At 31.2% G+C, this 14,790-nt stretch overlaps 2 protein-coding genes and 1 non-coding gene across 5 annotated transcripts; all 3 read left to right on the top strand.

Annotated features, from left to right (window-relative positions):
• Nucleotides 1-3,736: 3,736 nt before the first annotated feature.
• Nucleotides 3,737-7,650, top strand: LOC107860003 (mitogen-activated protein kinase 7). 3 transcript variants are annotated; one of them, XM_016705197.2, is made up of 3 exons: nucleotides 3,737-3,930; nucleotides 4,637-5,063; nucleotides 6,413-7,650. In XM_016705197.2, exons 2-3 carry the CDS (start codon nucleotides 4,641-4,643, stop codon nucleotides 7,100-7,102), a joined length of 1,113 nt encoding a protein of 370 aa, XP_016560683.1. In that variant the 5' UTR covers nucleotides 3,737-3,930; nucleotides 4,637-4,640; the 3' UTR covers nucleotides 7,103-7,650. The 3 variants fall into 3 exon arrangements, with proteins under 3 accessions (XP_016560683.1, XP_016560682.1, XP_016560681.1); XM_016705196.2 differs by having other exon boundaries at nucleotides 3,905-4,409; XM_016705195.2 differs by having other exon boundaries at nucleotides 3,909-4,332.
• An 886-nt stretch (nucleotides 7,651-8,536) lies between these two features.
• Nucleotides 8,537-8,608, top strand: TRNAD-GUC. The gene has a single exon. It is a non-coding gene; the product is annotated as a tRNA-Asp (tRNA).
• Nucleotides 8,609-11,362: 2,754 nt separating this feature from the next.
• LOC107860004 (bZIP transcription factor 11) lies at nucleotides 11,363-12,813 on the top strand. Its single transcript, XM_016705199.2, has one exon. The coding sequence runs from the start codon at nucleotides 12,114-12,116 to the stop codon at nucleotides 12,546-12,548; it is 435 nt and encodes a 144-aa protein (XP_016560685.2). The 5' UTR covers nucleotides 11,363-12,113; the 3' UTR covers nucleotides 12,549-12,813.
• The last annotated feature ends 1,977 nt before the right edge of the window (nucleotides 12,814-14,790 follow it).

Raw genomic sequence — 14,790 nt, 5'->3', positions numbered from 1 at the left:
TTATAACGCACTCCAACTTCAACTTCTTGGAGTCCTATTACCCCCTTCCTTCCGAACTTAATTTTAACATATTTCGATCACCTTTTTGTGCTGATGTGACATGGGCCCGAAATTTAAGGATAGTGGGTGTTTAAAAAATTTAAAAATTGAAAAAGTAAGAAAATAACCTCAAAGAGGTTCGAACCTAAGACCTCATTCCAATGAACCACCTTAAAATCAACTTAAATGTCAATGCGCCCAACCAACTTTTGTTTTAGTGAGTGCTTTTATGTGTTTTATACTTCTTTTCATATATTTTTTATGTAATTATATCTATACCGCGTCGAGTTTAGTGGGTGTTGGAGCACCCCAAAATACAAGGTAGGTCCGCCCCTGGTCTAAGGTGCGCATCAGCTAAAGAGATTGATAAAAGATACCACGTCAACACAAAAGGATGACAAAAATGCGCTAAAATTGAGTTTAGAGAATAATAAAACTCCCGTGAAATTGAAGTGTGTCGTAGCAAATTTGATCATAATTCAGAAAATATTAGATGTTTTACTCAATATAAATAAGTAAACATGTAAAATTATTTTTAATATAGTTAACAAGTTAAAAGTAAATGAATGAGCATTGTTCAGAGTTGACAAGTTTGATGTAGGTAATTCCACATGATTACTCCTTTGATGTAGGTAATTCCACTGAATTCTACAAAACGAAACTACTCATCAAGTGTTCAATCCTCATAAAACATCATGATCTATCTACCTTACCTAACCATATGTCCTACACACTAGATAATAGAGACAATATTTAGAATCCAATTCCTAGTTTAAAGAAAGTATAACATTTTCATGTTCAATCAATGTTTAGCTTTAATATTCATAATTTGTCTTTAATAACATTGCCGTATAGAAACACTAATTTAAAACTATAAAATCCATTTTTTTTTCAATTTAAAATTATATAAAAATTATTTTTCTTTTATATTTTTAAATTGATACTCTCTCCATTTCAATTTTATCTTACTTTCTTTTTAAGTCTGTTAAAAAAAATATTTCTTTATTTTCTTTTTGACTGTTCTCTAATTTCAACTTTCAGATTAACATATTTACGACTAGAAGATTAAAAGTCATTTTAATACATTCATACACCTTTACTTTAAAATTATAAGATTCTCCTTAAACTTCCTGTTAAGTCCAAATCAGACAAATATCGAGCTAAGATACATAAAAATGTGATGGAGTAAGCATACCGGAACATAACAGAACAAACAAAAAAATGAGTTGGAGGGCACAGTAGTAGGTGCCTGCCTAGGGGCTGCAAGTAGAAGGCAGCGGCCGCCTAAGCACTTGTTGGGGTCCTATCTACATAGAATGCCTCATTGCTTAAGGCACCAATATTGTGGAATGTCTTCTCCACTTTTTATTCAAACAACTAGTTATTTATTGTCCGTATCACCACGGATTCAATATATATTAATTTTTAATTTTAATTTACATGATATAAATGAATTTAAATAATCAATTAACTTTTAATATGCTTTAAAAAATTTAAGTTGTTGACCGTCGCAATTGATAATATTTTTTATATAATTTTCAAATAATAATGTTGCTCTTTTTGTTTAAATTTTTGTGACAATGATAGTCAATTCTATTTTTAAACAATTTAAGTTTCTAAATATTGAAATTTATAATACCTTTTTTATATTTCAATTTAAATAACAATGATATAATTTTGAGAGTCAATCAAATATTTTATATCTTAAAAAAATTTTAAGTTGTTAATTATTGTGATTTATAATTTTTTTTATATATTTTTTAAATATATAATAGATTAATTTTTTTTTTTTGATATTTTAAGCTGTTAATTATTTAATTTAAAATTATTTTTATGTAATTTTCAAATAATACATATTACTCTTTTTGTCCAAAATTTTGTGTCATTGATAGTTAATTTTATTTTTTATTATTTCAATTTAAGTGGCATTGATATAATTTTGAGAGTCAATCAAATATTTTATATCTTTTAAATTTTTTAAGTTATTAATTAATGTGATATATAACATTTTGTACCATTTTTTTTGGAATATATAACAAATTAATTTTGTTTAGATATTTTAAGCTGTTAGATATCGCAATTTATAATTTTTTTTATATAATTTTTAAATAATATATGTCACACTTTTTTGTCCAAAATTTTATAACATTAATAGTAAATTATATTTTTAAATGAATTTAAATTTTTAATTACTGTGATTTATAATACTTTTTTTTTCTATTTCAATTTAAATGATAGTGATTTTCGAGAGTCAGCCAAATATTTTATATCTTTTAAATTTTTAAAGTTATTAGTTATTGTCATGTACAGAAATCTTTTCGTATTTTTTTGAAATACGTAACAAACTAAAAAAAAAGACAAATAAATTAAAATGGATGAAAAAAATGAAGGCAAGGGAAAGGACCAACGAAGTTGTGTCTAACTACCGTAATTTATAATATTTTTTATATAATTTTCAAATAATATATATAACTCTCGTTGTCCAAAAACTTGTGGCATTGATAGTCAATTATAATTTTTAAATAATTTAATTTTTTAATTATTATGATTTGTAATACTTTTTCTTCTATTTCAATTTTAAATGACGCGACGCTTAGATGACTATAATAATTAATTAGGTGTAATATAATAAAATTCTGATTGAAGCAGCAAAGCAGAGACGTCTTAAATGACTTATAATAACTAATTATAATACTTAGATGACTTTATAATAATTTTTTAACATTAATTTTTAATACTTAGATGACTTATAATAATTAATTATGAGCAATATAGTAACATTATAGTTGAAGCAGCTGAAACAGATATATCATAAATATTTATTTTATTTTTTAATTAAATATTATTAATTTTTAATATATAAATAATATATAATAATTAATTAAGAATGATATAATAAAATTACGTAAATTTATCAACAAGGAGGACGACGAAAAGCTCCTCTCAACTGGCGGTTATATATAATTAGAATCCACCTTTATTTTTCCACAAAGTAAACGTTTTGTTCAATTAAAGTTGGCATCTTCTGGCCAAAAGCATGTCCTTCGTTTCTTCAAGTGTTCCATTTGACAATAATAATAACAAACAATAGGATAGATATCTCCACTCCACGTAGATTAAGAGTTGCTTAACGGCTTCAAAATCTCACCAATTTAAATAATGTAATAGAAATTAGTGACAGAGCGGATTAGTAACTTTTCAGCTTTGTAATTGAAAAAACAATCACTATAATTAAGTTTGAAATTTCATGGCAATATTTTGGACTTCCAAAGTTTACAACAGTGACCAATTTTCAATTACAAAAAAATAACATAATTAGCTGTAAATTTTATTCTATGATGCATCCGTCCGTCTAGTCTAATTTTACGTAACAGAATTCGATTAAATATAAAGTTTTAAGATTTTTTTTTTTAAAAAGAAGTTAATGTAAGCGGTAGTGAAACGGAATATCAAAACAAAATTGATAACTTAGTTAATAAATAGAATATTAAATCATCATTTAAAATCTAATATACTAGTATAATGTGTGATAGAATTCTTAAAAGTGATGAAAAATGTAGTACAAAAATAAAATGATGTTAGAATTTAATTTTCATAAGTATCATATTAACGGGAATAAAATAAATTAAACAAGTAGTATGCTTCTAACTTTATAAAAAATTAATACTATAAAAACACAAACAAAATAAGCAGGGATAAAAGAGGATTGGTTGGAGAATAAGCATCCTCCAATTTCAATTATGAGATGGTAAGTCTGAGTCAAACCAAAAAAAAGTAAGTAACAGTACTAAAAATGATGGACGTTTTGACATTCTTGATGTCAAGAAAATTGTGGTAAGTACATGTGACCGAAGAAGAAAGAATGAAGGCAGCTGTTGAAATTAGATGACAGTAAATATTATTCGTCGATAAGTATTTATTTAAAATTAATTAGACTACTTTATTGTACTAATGAATTGTGCATGAATCTGAACTAGTTTTGTACAAGATACGGTAGCTGTCGTGTTCTTGAGATAATCGTCCCCCTTTTATTCTCTCTTTCTTTCTTTCTTTCTTTCTTTCTATTTTAACATCCCTTTCACTTCACGCTTACCAACTAATCAATTTACAGATGTGATGAACTACGTTGCGTTCCTAATCTTTATTGAGTGAAGGCCATGTTTGGCTCCTGTATTGATCAGTGAATTTTCTTGAAGAATTTGTTATACTTTCGGTTTACTTATTCTTTGATGTGGATGCCTTTACACTGATAAAGTTGGAAAAAGCTGTTCTGAATTTGGTGCAAGATTGAAGGTAAAGAAAGGGGTAAATTCTGAATTTGCAATAATTTATAAGCTAAGAAGAAGATCGAATTCTCACAAAACACAAAAGTATATATTCTCTACTTCCCTTTTTGTCTCTATTTTTTTTTGGCTTAACTAATGTACTGTTCTTATTCTTTGCTTTCTGAGTCATGAATGCAAAACATGTTGCTTTAGTCAAGTTGTTTTGTCTTGTGTATATAGATGGGAGTTAGGATTATAGATTTTTGGATATAATTGAAAAAATTGGATCTTTTTATTTTCTTGCTCACTGTTGTGAATATTGAAAATAACAGAGAAATGGCAACACAAGTGGAGCCACCAAATGGAATTAGTCCTCGAGGGAAGAACTATTACAGAATGTGGCAAACTATATTTGAAGTTGATACGAAATACGTTCCGATCAAACCTATTGGGAGAGGAGCTTATGGTGTGGTTTGTTCCTCAGTGAATAGGGAGACAAATGAGAGAGTTGCTATCAAGAAGATCAATAACGTGTTTTCGAATAGAATTGATGCACTTAGAACTCTAAGAGAATTGAAGCTTTTGAGGCATATAAGGCATGAGAATGTGATTGCTTTGAAGGATGTGATGATGCCTATTCATAGAAGTAGTTTCAAGGATATCTATTTGGTTTATGAGTTGATGGATACAGATCTTAATCATATCATTAAGTCGACGCAGCCTTTATCCAATGACCATTGCAAGTATTTTCTTTTTCAGGTATTGCCTAGCTTATGAACTCATTTCTCTTCTTGTCCTTATTGCTTTTATGCCACATTAATATGTATATACCTTAGATATGGTAAGTTTTTGAGCACTTGATTGAGCTTTATCTTCTTGATTGTTGGTTGCATTCAGGATTCTCAATTTTATCTAGACGGGGAAATGAAGGGGGGAAGAGAGGTAGAGAAAAAAAAACTGACTTTCCTAAGTAAAAAGTTCACCTTTCTGACAATTTTACTTGTAGCAAGCAGACCAAAGAATAAAATGATTTCAAATTGCTAAAATTGAACTAGCTATATCATTCTCCTATTGGCTACCTTTTGTTATCAACTAGCAAGTAACCCGTGTGGTCTCCTCTATCTTGTTTTAGTGCCTTTCACTTCATGAAACATATCGTGCAATAAGCTTGACTTCTTCGACATGTCACTGATATAATCAAGTGGCACTTATGAGGTTGCTGGTTGAAAAATCGATGTAGTTTCTACTTGTTCTGCAATCTACTGTATACAAGTTCTACCTCATCAAAAAATTACTGTACACAAGCTGTTGGTAAAATTAAATGGTGATATAGTTGACACATTCCCACGGAATTATTTTCTGTTAGTGTACTGGAAAGATCTATAATATGTTTTAACAGATTCAAAATTCTGTTTCTTGTTGTATATATCGCCATAATTTAGAAAACTCAAGAGTGATAAAACATTAGTAAAGTTTCATATTTGTGCACTGTGTAGGAGTCTAAGAAGTCTTATAGATGTTTACTTGTGAGAACGCTTTTCTCCTTCTGCACAGGTCATGTAGAACTTTGATAAGTTGTGGGAGAATTCGTAAAATTTGGCTAGTCTGGAAGCTACTCCAAAGAGTTCTAGTTTTTGGTACAAGAAGAAGATCTAGGAAGAGAAATAATGTTGAAACTACGGCATTATGGTGATTTTTTCTGCTAAATGATCCCTGCTTTAAAGCTAGATTTTTTCTTGGATGTGTTATCTTTTGAAGTTTACCATTTTGCATCATGCATCATGGCTATAGAATGAAACAATTCCAATTTCCACCAAAGGAAGTTGGTTATAATTGGATATTATTGACGGTGGTAGAAATTGATTTAAAAATTTAATCTTTCTTAATCTGAGATAATCAACGATCATTTTTGTCGTGCAGACAAGTCTGCATATACTGTAGTCACTAGAGACATTACCATTCTCATTCCATTAATAATCTGTGTTCAGAAGTCTGACTCTACATTAAGCAAGCTTGACGTTGTTACTGCACCTTTCATGATTCTTGTTCTCCATCATTCCAATGCATTCTACATCTAACTAACAACCGCTTTTCCTGTGAATTTGTAGCTCCTTCGTGGCTTGAAATATCTTCATTCAGCTAACATTCTCCACCGGGACTTGAAACCTGGGAATCTCCTTGTGAATGCTAACTGTGAGTTAAAGATATGTGACTTTGGACTGGCTAGGACTAGCAGAGACAATGGGCAGTTCATGACTGAATATGTAGTCACTCGTTGGTATCGTGCACCAGAGCTGCTACTTTGCTGTGACAATTATGGAACATCGATTGATGTATGGTCTGTTGGATGCATCTTCGCAGAAATCCTTGGCCGGAAACCTCTTTTCCCAGGAACTGAGTGCCTCAATCAGCTTAAACTTATTCTCAATATCCTTGGTAGCCAGCCTGAAGCTGATCTTCATTTCATTGATAACCCAAGGGCTAAGGGATTCATCCGATCTCTTCCTTTTACCCGAGGAGCTCACTTTTCTTCTCTCTTCCCTCAGGCTGATCCTTTAGCAATAGACTTATTGCAGCGAATGCTCATTTTTGACCCCTCAAAGAGAATAACAGTTACTGAAGCTCTCTATCATCCTTACCTATCAAGTCTATATGATCCAACCTGCAATCTTCCCGCTCAGTTTCCTCTTAATCTGGATATTGATGAGAATATGGCAGAACCATTGATTCGGGAGATGATGCTGAGAGAAATCTTTCATTACCATCCTGAAGCAGCTTATATCAACACGTTTTACTAGTTACCCTCTATGTAGTCTATGTACTTCCGCTTGGGACACAAAAGAAGAGACCTAAGCAAAGAAAGTAACTGGACATTTTTGTTCTGTATTATGATAAATACTCAGTTAAGTCATTGTGGCAACTTGGACACATTTGGAACAAAGAGGTGATCAATCTGAGAATCACTTAAGGTTATAATTGAAGACTTCATTTCATCTTCTTTACTTTTTTAGATTATTAGTGGGAGTAAGTCGTCTCCGTTCACGGGTTCGAGCTATGAAATCAAACTATTGATGCTTGCACCAGGGTAAGCTACTTGCAGAGTTGCGGCCTGCATGACGCCCCCTTTAGGGAGCAGCCAGGCCCCGGATCCCGCGCGAAGCATACTTTGTACACCGAACTGTTTTTATTGGACTTTTAGATTATTACTATTGTGAAATATTTTTGGTGTGTATTGAGCCGAGGACTGAATGAGGCAACCAATTTATCCAGTCTATATGGACCCTTGGACTAGACTACTTGTAAGCTGTACATAATTTTATGGGCTAAGCTTCCCATTTTCCTTCCAGCTTGGGTGTAATTGGTCTCTGTGATCCTTTTATTAGTGCTATTCAATGGTGTTCCCTGTACCATTGGCTCCAAAGCATTCTGCATTCAAGACTAATGGGATAATTGAACTGCCATTATAAGAGAATATCAGTAAGAACGTGCACTAATGTTACTTAAAATATAACTATATCTGACCATAAAAATTGATATTAGTAGCATGAAAAGTAAGCAAGTTACCTGCTATAACGTGTTAAGATACACGGCTGTAACTCTTTTCAAAGTTATATCTTCAAACAAATATTACTGTGACTCTCTTTAAATGCTCCTTGACATTCAGAATTATTAAAGCAAACTGATTATGACTATATGCTTGATTTGAAAGTTTCAAGTCCATGTATTATATAAGTTAAAATGATCACGAAATCTAAAGATCAGTTAATGCCTCTAATTGATGTTATTATCATGATGTTAGCATTTGGTTTGATCGCCCATTCCTGATTTTCTTTTATGACATCCATCCCCCCCTCTCCATTTACTATTCTTTATCTTGAGCCGGGGTCTATCGGAAACAGCCTTTCTACTTCTTCGGAGGTAGCGGTATGAACTGCGTGCATCTTACCCTCCTCATACCCCACTTTGTAAGAATATACTGAGTTTATTGTTATTGTCATCTTGTCAAGCAGCCCAAGACTTTCTTTCAGGATTGATAGTTACAAGTTTTGTTAAATTAATATATAAATCTGGGCTGGCATAGGGGGTCAGACCAGTTCGCCTCTCTGGGCCATGCAAAGTATTGGACAAATCTACGAGTTGCTCGTGGACACTTTGAATAAGCAGGAACAATTGTGAGAATTATTTTACCTAAAACGTTCAATTAAGTGGCAGTACAAACGGATCTCAGCCAAGTCGTTGTAGTATAGTGGTGAGTATTCCCGCCTGTCACGCGGGTGACCCGGGTTCGATCCCCGGCAACGGCGTTCCATTTTCCTTTTTGCTCCCTCTCTTTTCACTTTTCAGCAGAGTCCTCAAATATATATTTGCTATTTATTGACTCCCATCATAATTATTAATTAGAAGGCACATTTACGATGAATTTTTTGCATTTATTTATGCTCCAGTAACCATCCTAATTTCTTTGGTAATTAGGGAGAAATTTTATTTCAACCAATACTTAAAATAGTAAAGTAGGATGCTTGTGTCTTCTTTCCTGTCTTGTACTTTGATGTAACAAATAATTTCTCATACTAATAGCCTAATAGGTACATAACATGCCGAATAATGGAAAAGAAATATTTACAAAAAGGTGAGACTGCATATAATAGATTCTTGTGGTGGGACCCTTCTCCAAACTTTACGCATAGTGGGAAGTTAATGCATCAGGCTGCCTTTTTTTTTTTTTTTTGAACTTTATTTACTTATAATGGAAATATGTTCTAATTAAGAAACTTCAAGTTGTTGACTAGGTAACGTCATAAAAAAAGGAGGAACTCTAAGTTTGGAAACCAGACGAGTGGTCTTTATCCATTGATTGATTAAAAAAATTAATTTAATCTTTTGTAATGTATGAAAATGAGAGTAAAGTACTCCAGCTCTGAAACTTTTAATGGAGTAAGTAAATAGAGGATTATATTAAACAATTAGAGGATGGAGCACCTTGATTAACGAATATGCTTATTGTGATACTTTAGTTGTGGAGGCTTGACACAAATTTAAAAGGAGATATGTACACAAAGGCAATCAAATGTTGGGGAAATGATAGGTCACCAAAGCTTTAATTTGTTTTATGGTGGTGCACTAGTTGAACACTTTTCTTCCACTCATAATTCATAAAGAAATTAATTATATGGCGTAACCACATAATTACCTAGGCGGATCAAAGCCAATTACCTAGCTCCCAAAGGACAATTTATTCACTTACTTTCTCTTAATTCTTGCAGAAAATTACGTATGATAATCTTTACTTATCCTACTTGAATAGAAGCTTGAACATGTTAAAGAGATGAAATCTGAGCCTATTAGTTTTAAAAATTGGTTCTTGATAATAAGGATTACTTCAAATTATATGTATAATTAGGAGAGAACAACTTCTTCTGAATCTCAAGTTCCAATGTCGAACCTATAAAACTCGTCAGACGCCCAGAATTAGGAGACGACACGAAGCATACATTTTGAATAAGTTATTAACAAAATATAAGGTGTGATGGGTCGGCATATCTACACTGATAGTACTATATTAGCAAACTAAATTTGGAAACTAACTCAACTCAAATTAAGATAAATGTTCTCCAGAACCATATAGATGAACAACAACCCATTCTTAGTAGCCATTTGAAAGAATTTGAGGGGCAGAAGTTGCGGAAGTTTTTCCTTGTTATTGATATTAATATTCACGTACATATATACTGCTACAAAGGACTAGATTGTATTAAAAACACTTTATCCATACATTCTGAATTTGGCCCAATATGATATCCAGGCCCAAAGCTAATGTGACTCAATACCTGTATTGAAATTATCTTCACAAATAGACATCGATGAAGACACTTTACTCATTTCTTTGTTGTCTTCTTCATTGTGAATATAAGCTCGGTGATTGCCAATACCATTTGGCCATGAAAAGTTTTCACTTTTTTCTAGAAAATTATTTTACTTTAGCAAAAAAAACGTGAAAACTGTATGTGTTTGGCCATGCAATTTCCAAATACAATTCTGGAATTGTTGAAAAAGTGAAAACAACTTTAATTTATATTCATAATCAAACACAGCTCCAACTCCAAAAAATTATAATTTCATGGCCAAATGAGGCCCTAAACAATCGTGGAACAGTAAAACATTATAAACTAAGACACGTTATTAGTACAGTTTCTTTAGCTTGCTGGTCCTAATTGTGTAGTGCCTTTGCCAACTGTGTCTCTGACTATTAGTGCTACTATAATTAATAGAGTACTAAACACGATGTAAGAAGTCGGTGGGTGTTTGAGATGCAGCAGATGCATGTGAACTGAATTCTTGACTAATATATTAGACATTAATAGCTCTTCGCCATGCTTAAGGGGTCTCATGTTATCGTACGGCATGACAATCTGTCGGTCGGTGACCTTTATTCTTTTTAATTAATCTACTTAATTAAATTGCTCTATCTTCCAAATTTTTCTGTTCTAATCTAACCCTTCATATCAATTTGTTAGTTGCCAACATCTTCCCTCCACCTTTCAAGACTTTTTTTTTTAGCAAAAGAAAGTTTTAGGAAGATTGTTTGCGTTGCATCATCATAAGAAGAAGCACATTCAAAATTTAGAAATCCCTCACAATATTTCAAGCTAATATACAATAAAGTCCAGATTGTATTCTAGATATGCCGCTAATTATTCAAACAAGAAAGAAAATTTTGTATGAATTGTATCCCAAAAAAAATTCTTGAAAATTTTGTATGAATTGTATCCCTCAAAAAATTCATGGTTCAGTGATTAATTTGGATGAATTTTTGAATGATAATTGACTTAAATTTTTAAAATTACAAGTTCTCTCGAAAATACAAGAGGAGATTGTATGATGTTGATATAACTTTAACTCTCTCCCCCACCCCACCCCCTTCCTTCCCAAACACACACACATATATATATATATAAACTTAATTTAAAAAAAATAAATTACATATCGTCCTGAAATAATGAGGTAACATTTAGTAAGATTTTTACTTTTATTAACAATAGTAGTCGATCGAGTGCATAAATCAATATAATATGTTGATCAGTACATAAATTATTTTGTACATTACATACTTTACCGCATGTGTAATAGAATCTTCCAACTAGTAAAACCAAGTGGCATGCGCATTGTCCTGTATATTCAAATTTCTCCCATATACCACCATAATAGAAAGCCACTGTTTTTCAAAGCTTTACGTAATAAGCTTTAGGTCTTATGGAATTTTATATTTGATTGATGGTCGTATTACTTTATTTACTTTGAGTATTTTATTCCTTCAATGACCATTAACATTTCTATAAAATGAATCTTCATTACCATCAAAAGCCCCTTCCACCTTCACCTCTTCTCCACCCCTTCCATATTATATGTTTAAAAGACCTCAGCCCTTATAATATTTCTGTCTTTGTTCTTCGATACTCTATTTTCATAAAGATCAAAATACTTCTCTTCTTAATTCACTTTTATATTTTGATGCATAGCCATAGAGTCCTGGTTTTTGATGTAGTTTGAGATTCATGTCTCCAGTAATCAGTGAAGTCCTTCTTTCTGGTTTTACAATTAACTCAACATTACGTCGTGGAACTCACTTAGTTCAATCCTTCTCTGTTGTCTTCCTCTATTGGTTCTACGTGTTCTCATGAAAAAATTTCTGTTTCCTTCTCACTAACCAAAACTGGACGTACTCTAATTTAGCTATTATTATTATTATTATTATTATTATTACTACTACTCAAACTTTATTCAGTTGTAACGCGTTAAGTTACAGAGATTATGACTTCTCCTGGCGGACCTTCTTCATCAGGGTCAGAGGATCTACAACAACTAATGGATCAAAGGAAGCGCAAAAGAATGATATCGAACAGGGAATCAGCAAGAAGATCAAGAATGAAGAAGCAGACACATTTGAATGAATTAATGGCTCAAGTGAATCAACTTAAGGAACAAAATAACCAAACTGTCACAAACATAAATAGGGTCACACAGGTTTATTTGAATGTGGAGGCACAGAATTCTGTTCTCAGAGCACAAATGGCGGAGTTGAGTCATAGGCTTCAGTCTTTAAATGAGATTATAAATTGCATCAACTCAGCAAACTCAACAATTGATGAAACACAGGTTATTGGTGATGATGGTTTCTTGAATCCTTGGAATTTGCTTCATGTTAATCAGCCAATTATGGCTTCTGCTGATGCCTTCATGTACTGATCTAAGTAGTATCATTTTGCTCATTAAAAAGTCAATTTTAAAAATGATAATGTTGTTTGGGGATTCTTGGCTTGGCTCTAGATGAAGGCATTTGGTTAGGTCACAAATAAATTATTGGATTTCATTGAAAAGATAGAATTTTAAATGAGTGTTGATAAATAGTTGTTGACGTCTTCTCAGTTTCATAACCTATTGTATTGTATGTATCTTATTGTGTTATATGATTTTAGCATATATGATATTGATTAGATTGTATTATTTTTTATTGGAGTATATATATATATATATATATATATATATATATTGTTATACATTTGCCATCTCAACGATGAATCTACAACATTATAAAGAAAAGTAGACAGCAAATAAAAATTTCTATAAAAAAGAAAATTGAGTAAAAGATAATAATAACAATTAATGAATAATAAGCAAAGAAAAATAAAATGAGAAAAACAAAATACCAACAACCACATTAAATTGATCCCGCATAAAATAAGACTTTCATCATTGCATCAAAAGTTAAGTAACAGTAGCAAAAGAAATTATATTTAAATGACAATATACTCTCTAAGTTTTAAAAATGAATGACCTATTTTCTTTTTAAATTTATTTAGAAAGATATGATCCTTTTTTTTATAATATTTTTAGTTCAACTTATTTTTTTTTAAATTTATTTAGAAAGATATGATCCTTTTTTTTTGATAATATTTTTAGTTCAACTTTTCACATGACATGTTTAACACAGTGTATTCTCATAAAGTGAGGTTTGGGGAGGGTAAAATATACGCAGTCCATACCGCCACCTTCGAAGAAGTAGAGAGGTTATTTCCGATAGATCCCGGCTCAGAATACATGGCATGTTTAGGACCACAAGAATACAGAACATTTTGGTATATTTGACATAACTTTAATTTAGAATCACAATATTCAAAAGTGTTTTTTATTTTTTTAAACTCCGTATTAAATCAAATTAAATCATTTATTTTAAAACGGAGGAAGTAATAGATAATAATCATCCAATATACTACAATCATTATTAAGTTTCTAGTCTCTTTTTTTATTTTAGAGATAATACCCAATTACCTCTGAACTATATCTAAAAGGGGTATGCCACACCTCAACTTAAAGGGATCCTATTACTCCTGAACTAATTAAAAGTGGATTTTTCACCCCCTTAGTGCTTATGTGGCACATACGTGGCACAACACACTGAAATGTCCACGTAGGCACACGTGTGTGCCACGTATGTGCCACATAGACACTAAAGGGGTGAAAAATTCACTTTTAATTAGTTCAGGGGTAATAAGACCCCTTTTAAGTTGAGGTGTGACGTATTCCTTTTGAATATAGTTCAGGGATAATTGGGTATTTTTTCTTTATTTTATTAAAGATTATTCCATCGCTGGCTTGTGGGTAACACGCTTCAATGCTCTTTGTTAAGTTGTCTCTGTTTTTATAGTTCATTTAATTATATTTAGACAGGAAACTAGTGAAAGGTCCATGAGAACCAAACACAAATTATCATAAGTTGATTAACTTTTCTTTTTTTACTTTTCGGGTTGTAAAATATTAGCTATACTTTTTCTCTTAATTATATATTTTAGTGGGTGCTTCACGATCAATTTCAATATTTCATTCCACTTTATGGCAAATAGTGACATAAGTTTATATATAATATATAATCACAAGGTATTTTTTACTCAAGCGATCTTTAGACTTTTATAAACTGAATATATATATATATATTATAGAGAAAGTTCCTGGTGGAGGTTCGTTTTCATTTATTTAATCTAAAGATTAGGTCAGACGTGGTGGAAAACAAAATATTGATAAATGGAAATATATATATCAGGATTGAATTATTGGGGGAAAACTATACAGCATATGGATATGATTAAGATAATACAACAAACTAAACCTAACTATTCCTAATAATTGCCTACAAAATTACTTAAATCTGCATCACTAGCTAGCATAATCATATTTTATATTTTTTTCATTTTGGCGCTTTCTCTATGATGAGATAAATGAATTGTATTCAAATAATTGCAAATTCTGGAACAAATTATTAAGAATTGGATACTTTAATTCTTTCCATTGATTTTATTAAAAGGACTTGCCTTTGTTGTTGGCCTAGTAATTAGTGAGTAATTGAAATGAAAAAGAGAAACCAAATTGTTCCTCATTTGCAGATATCTTTTTAAAAGAAGTGTTGTTAAACACTTCAAAACAAAATTGATTA

This window comes from Capsicum annuum, chromosome 2, assembly GCF_002878395.1.
Source record: "Capsicum annuum cultivar UCD-10X-F1 chromosome 2, UCD10Xv1.1, whole genome shotgun sequence".
Classification (NCBI taxonomy): domain Eukaryota; kingdom Viridiplantae; phylum Streptophyta; class Magnoliopsida; order Solanales; family Solanaceae; genus Capsicum; species Capsicum annuum.
The sequence above is the reverse complement of the archived record's forward strand: the minus strand, read 5'-3'. Positions and strand labels throughout refer to the sequence as shown.

Coding starts and splice junctions, on each gene's coding strand:
- LOC107860003 (XM_016705197.2), top strand. CDS start 4,641: ATGGCAACACAAGTGGAGCCACCAAATGGAATTAGTCCTCGAGGGAAG. Junction 5,064..6,412: donor GCAAGTATTTTCTTTTTCAG/GTATTGCCTAGC, acceptor GTGAATTTGTAG/CTCCTTCGTGGCTTGAAATA.
- LOC107860004 (XM_016705199.2), top strand. CDS start 12,114: ATGACTTCTCCTGGCGGACCTTCTTCATCAGGGTCAGAGGATCTACAA.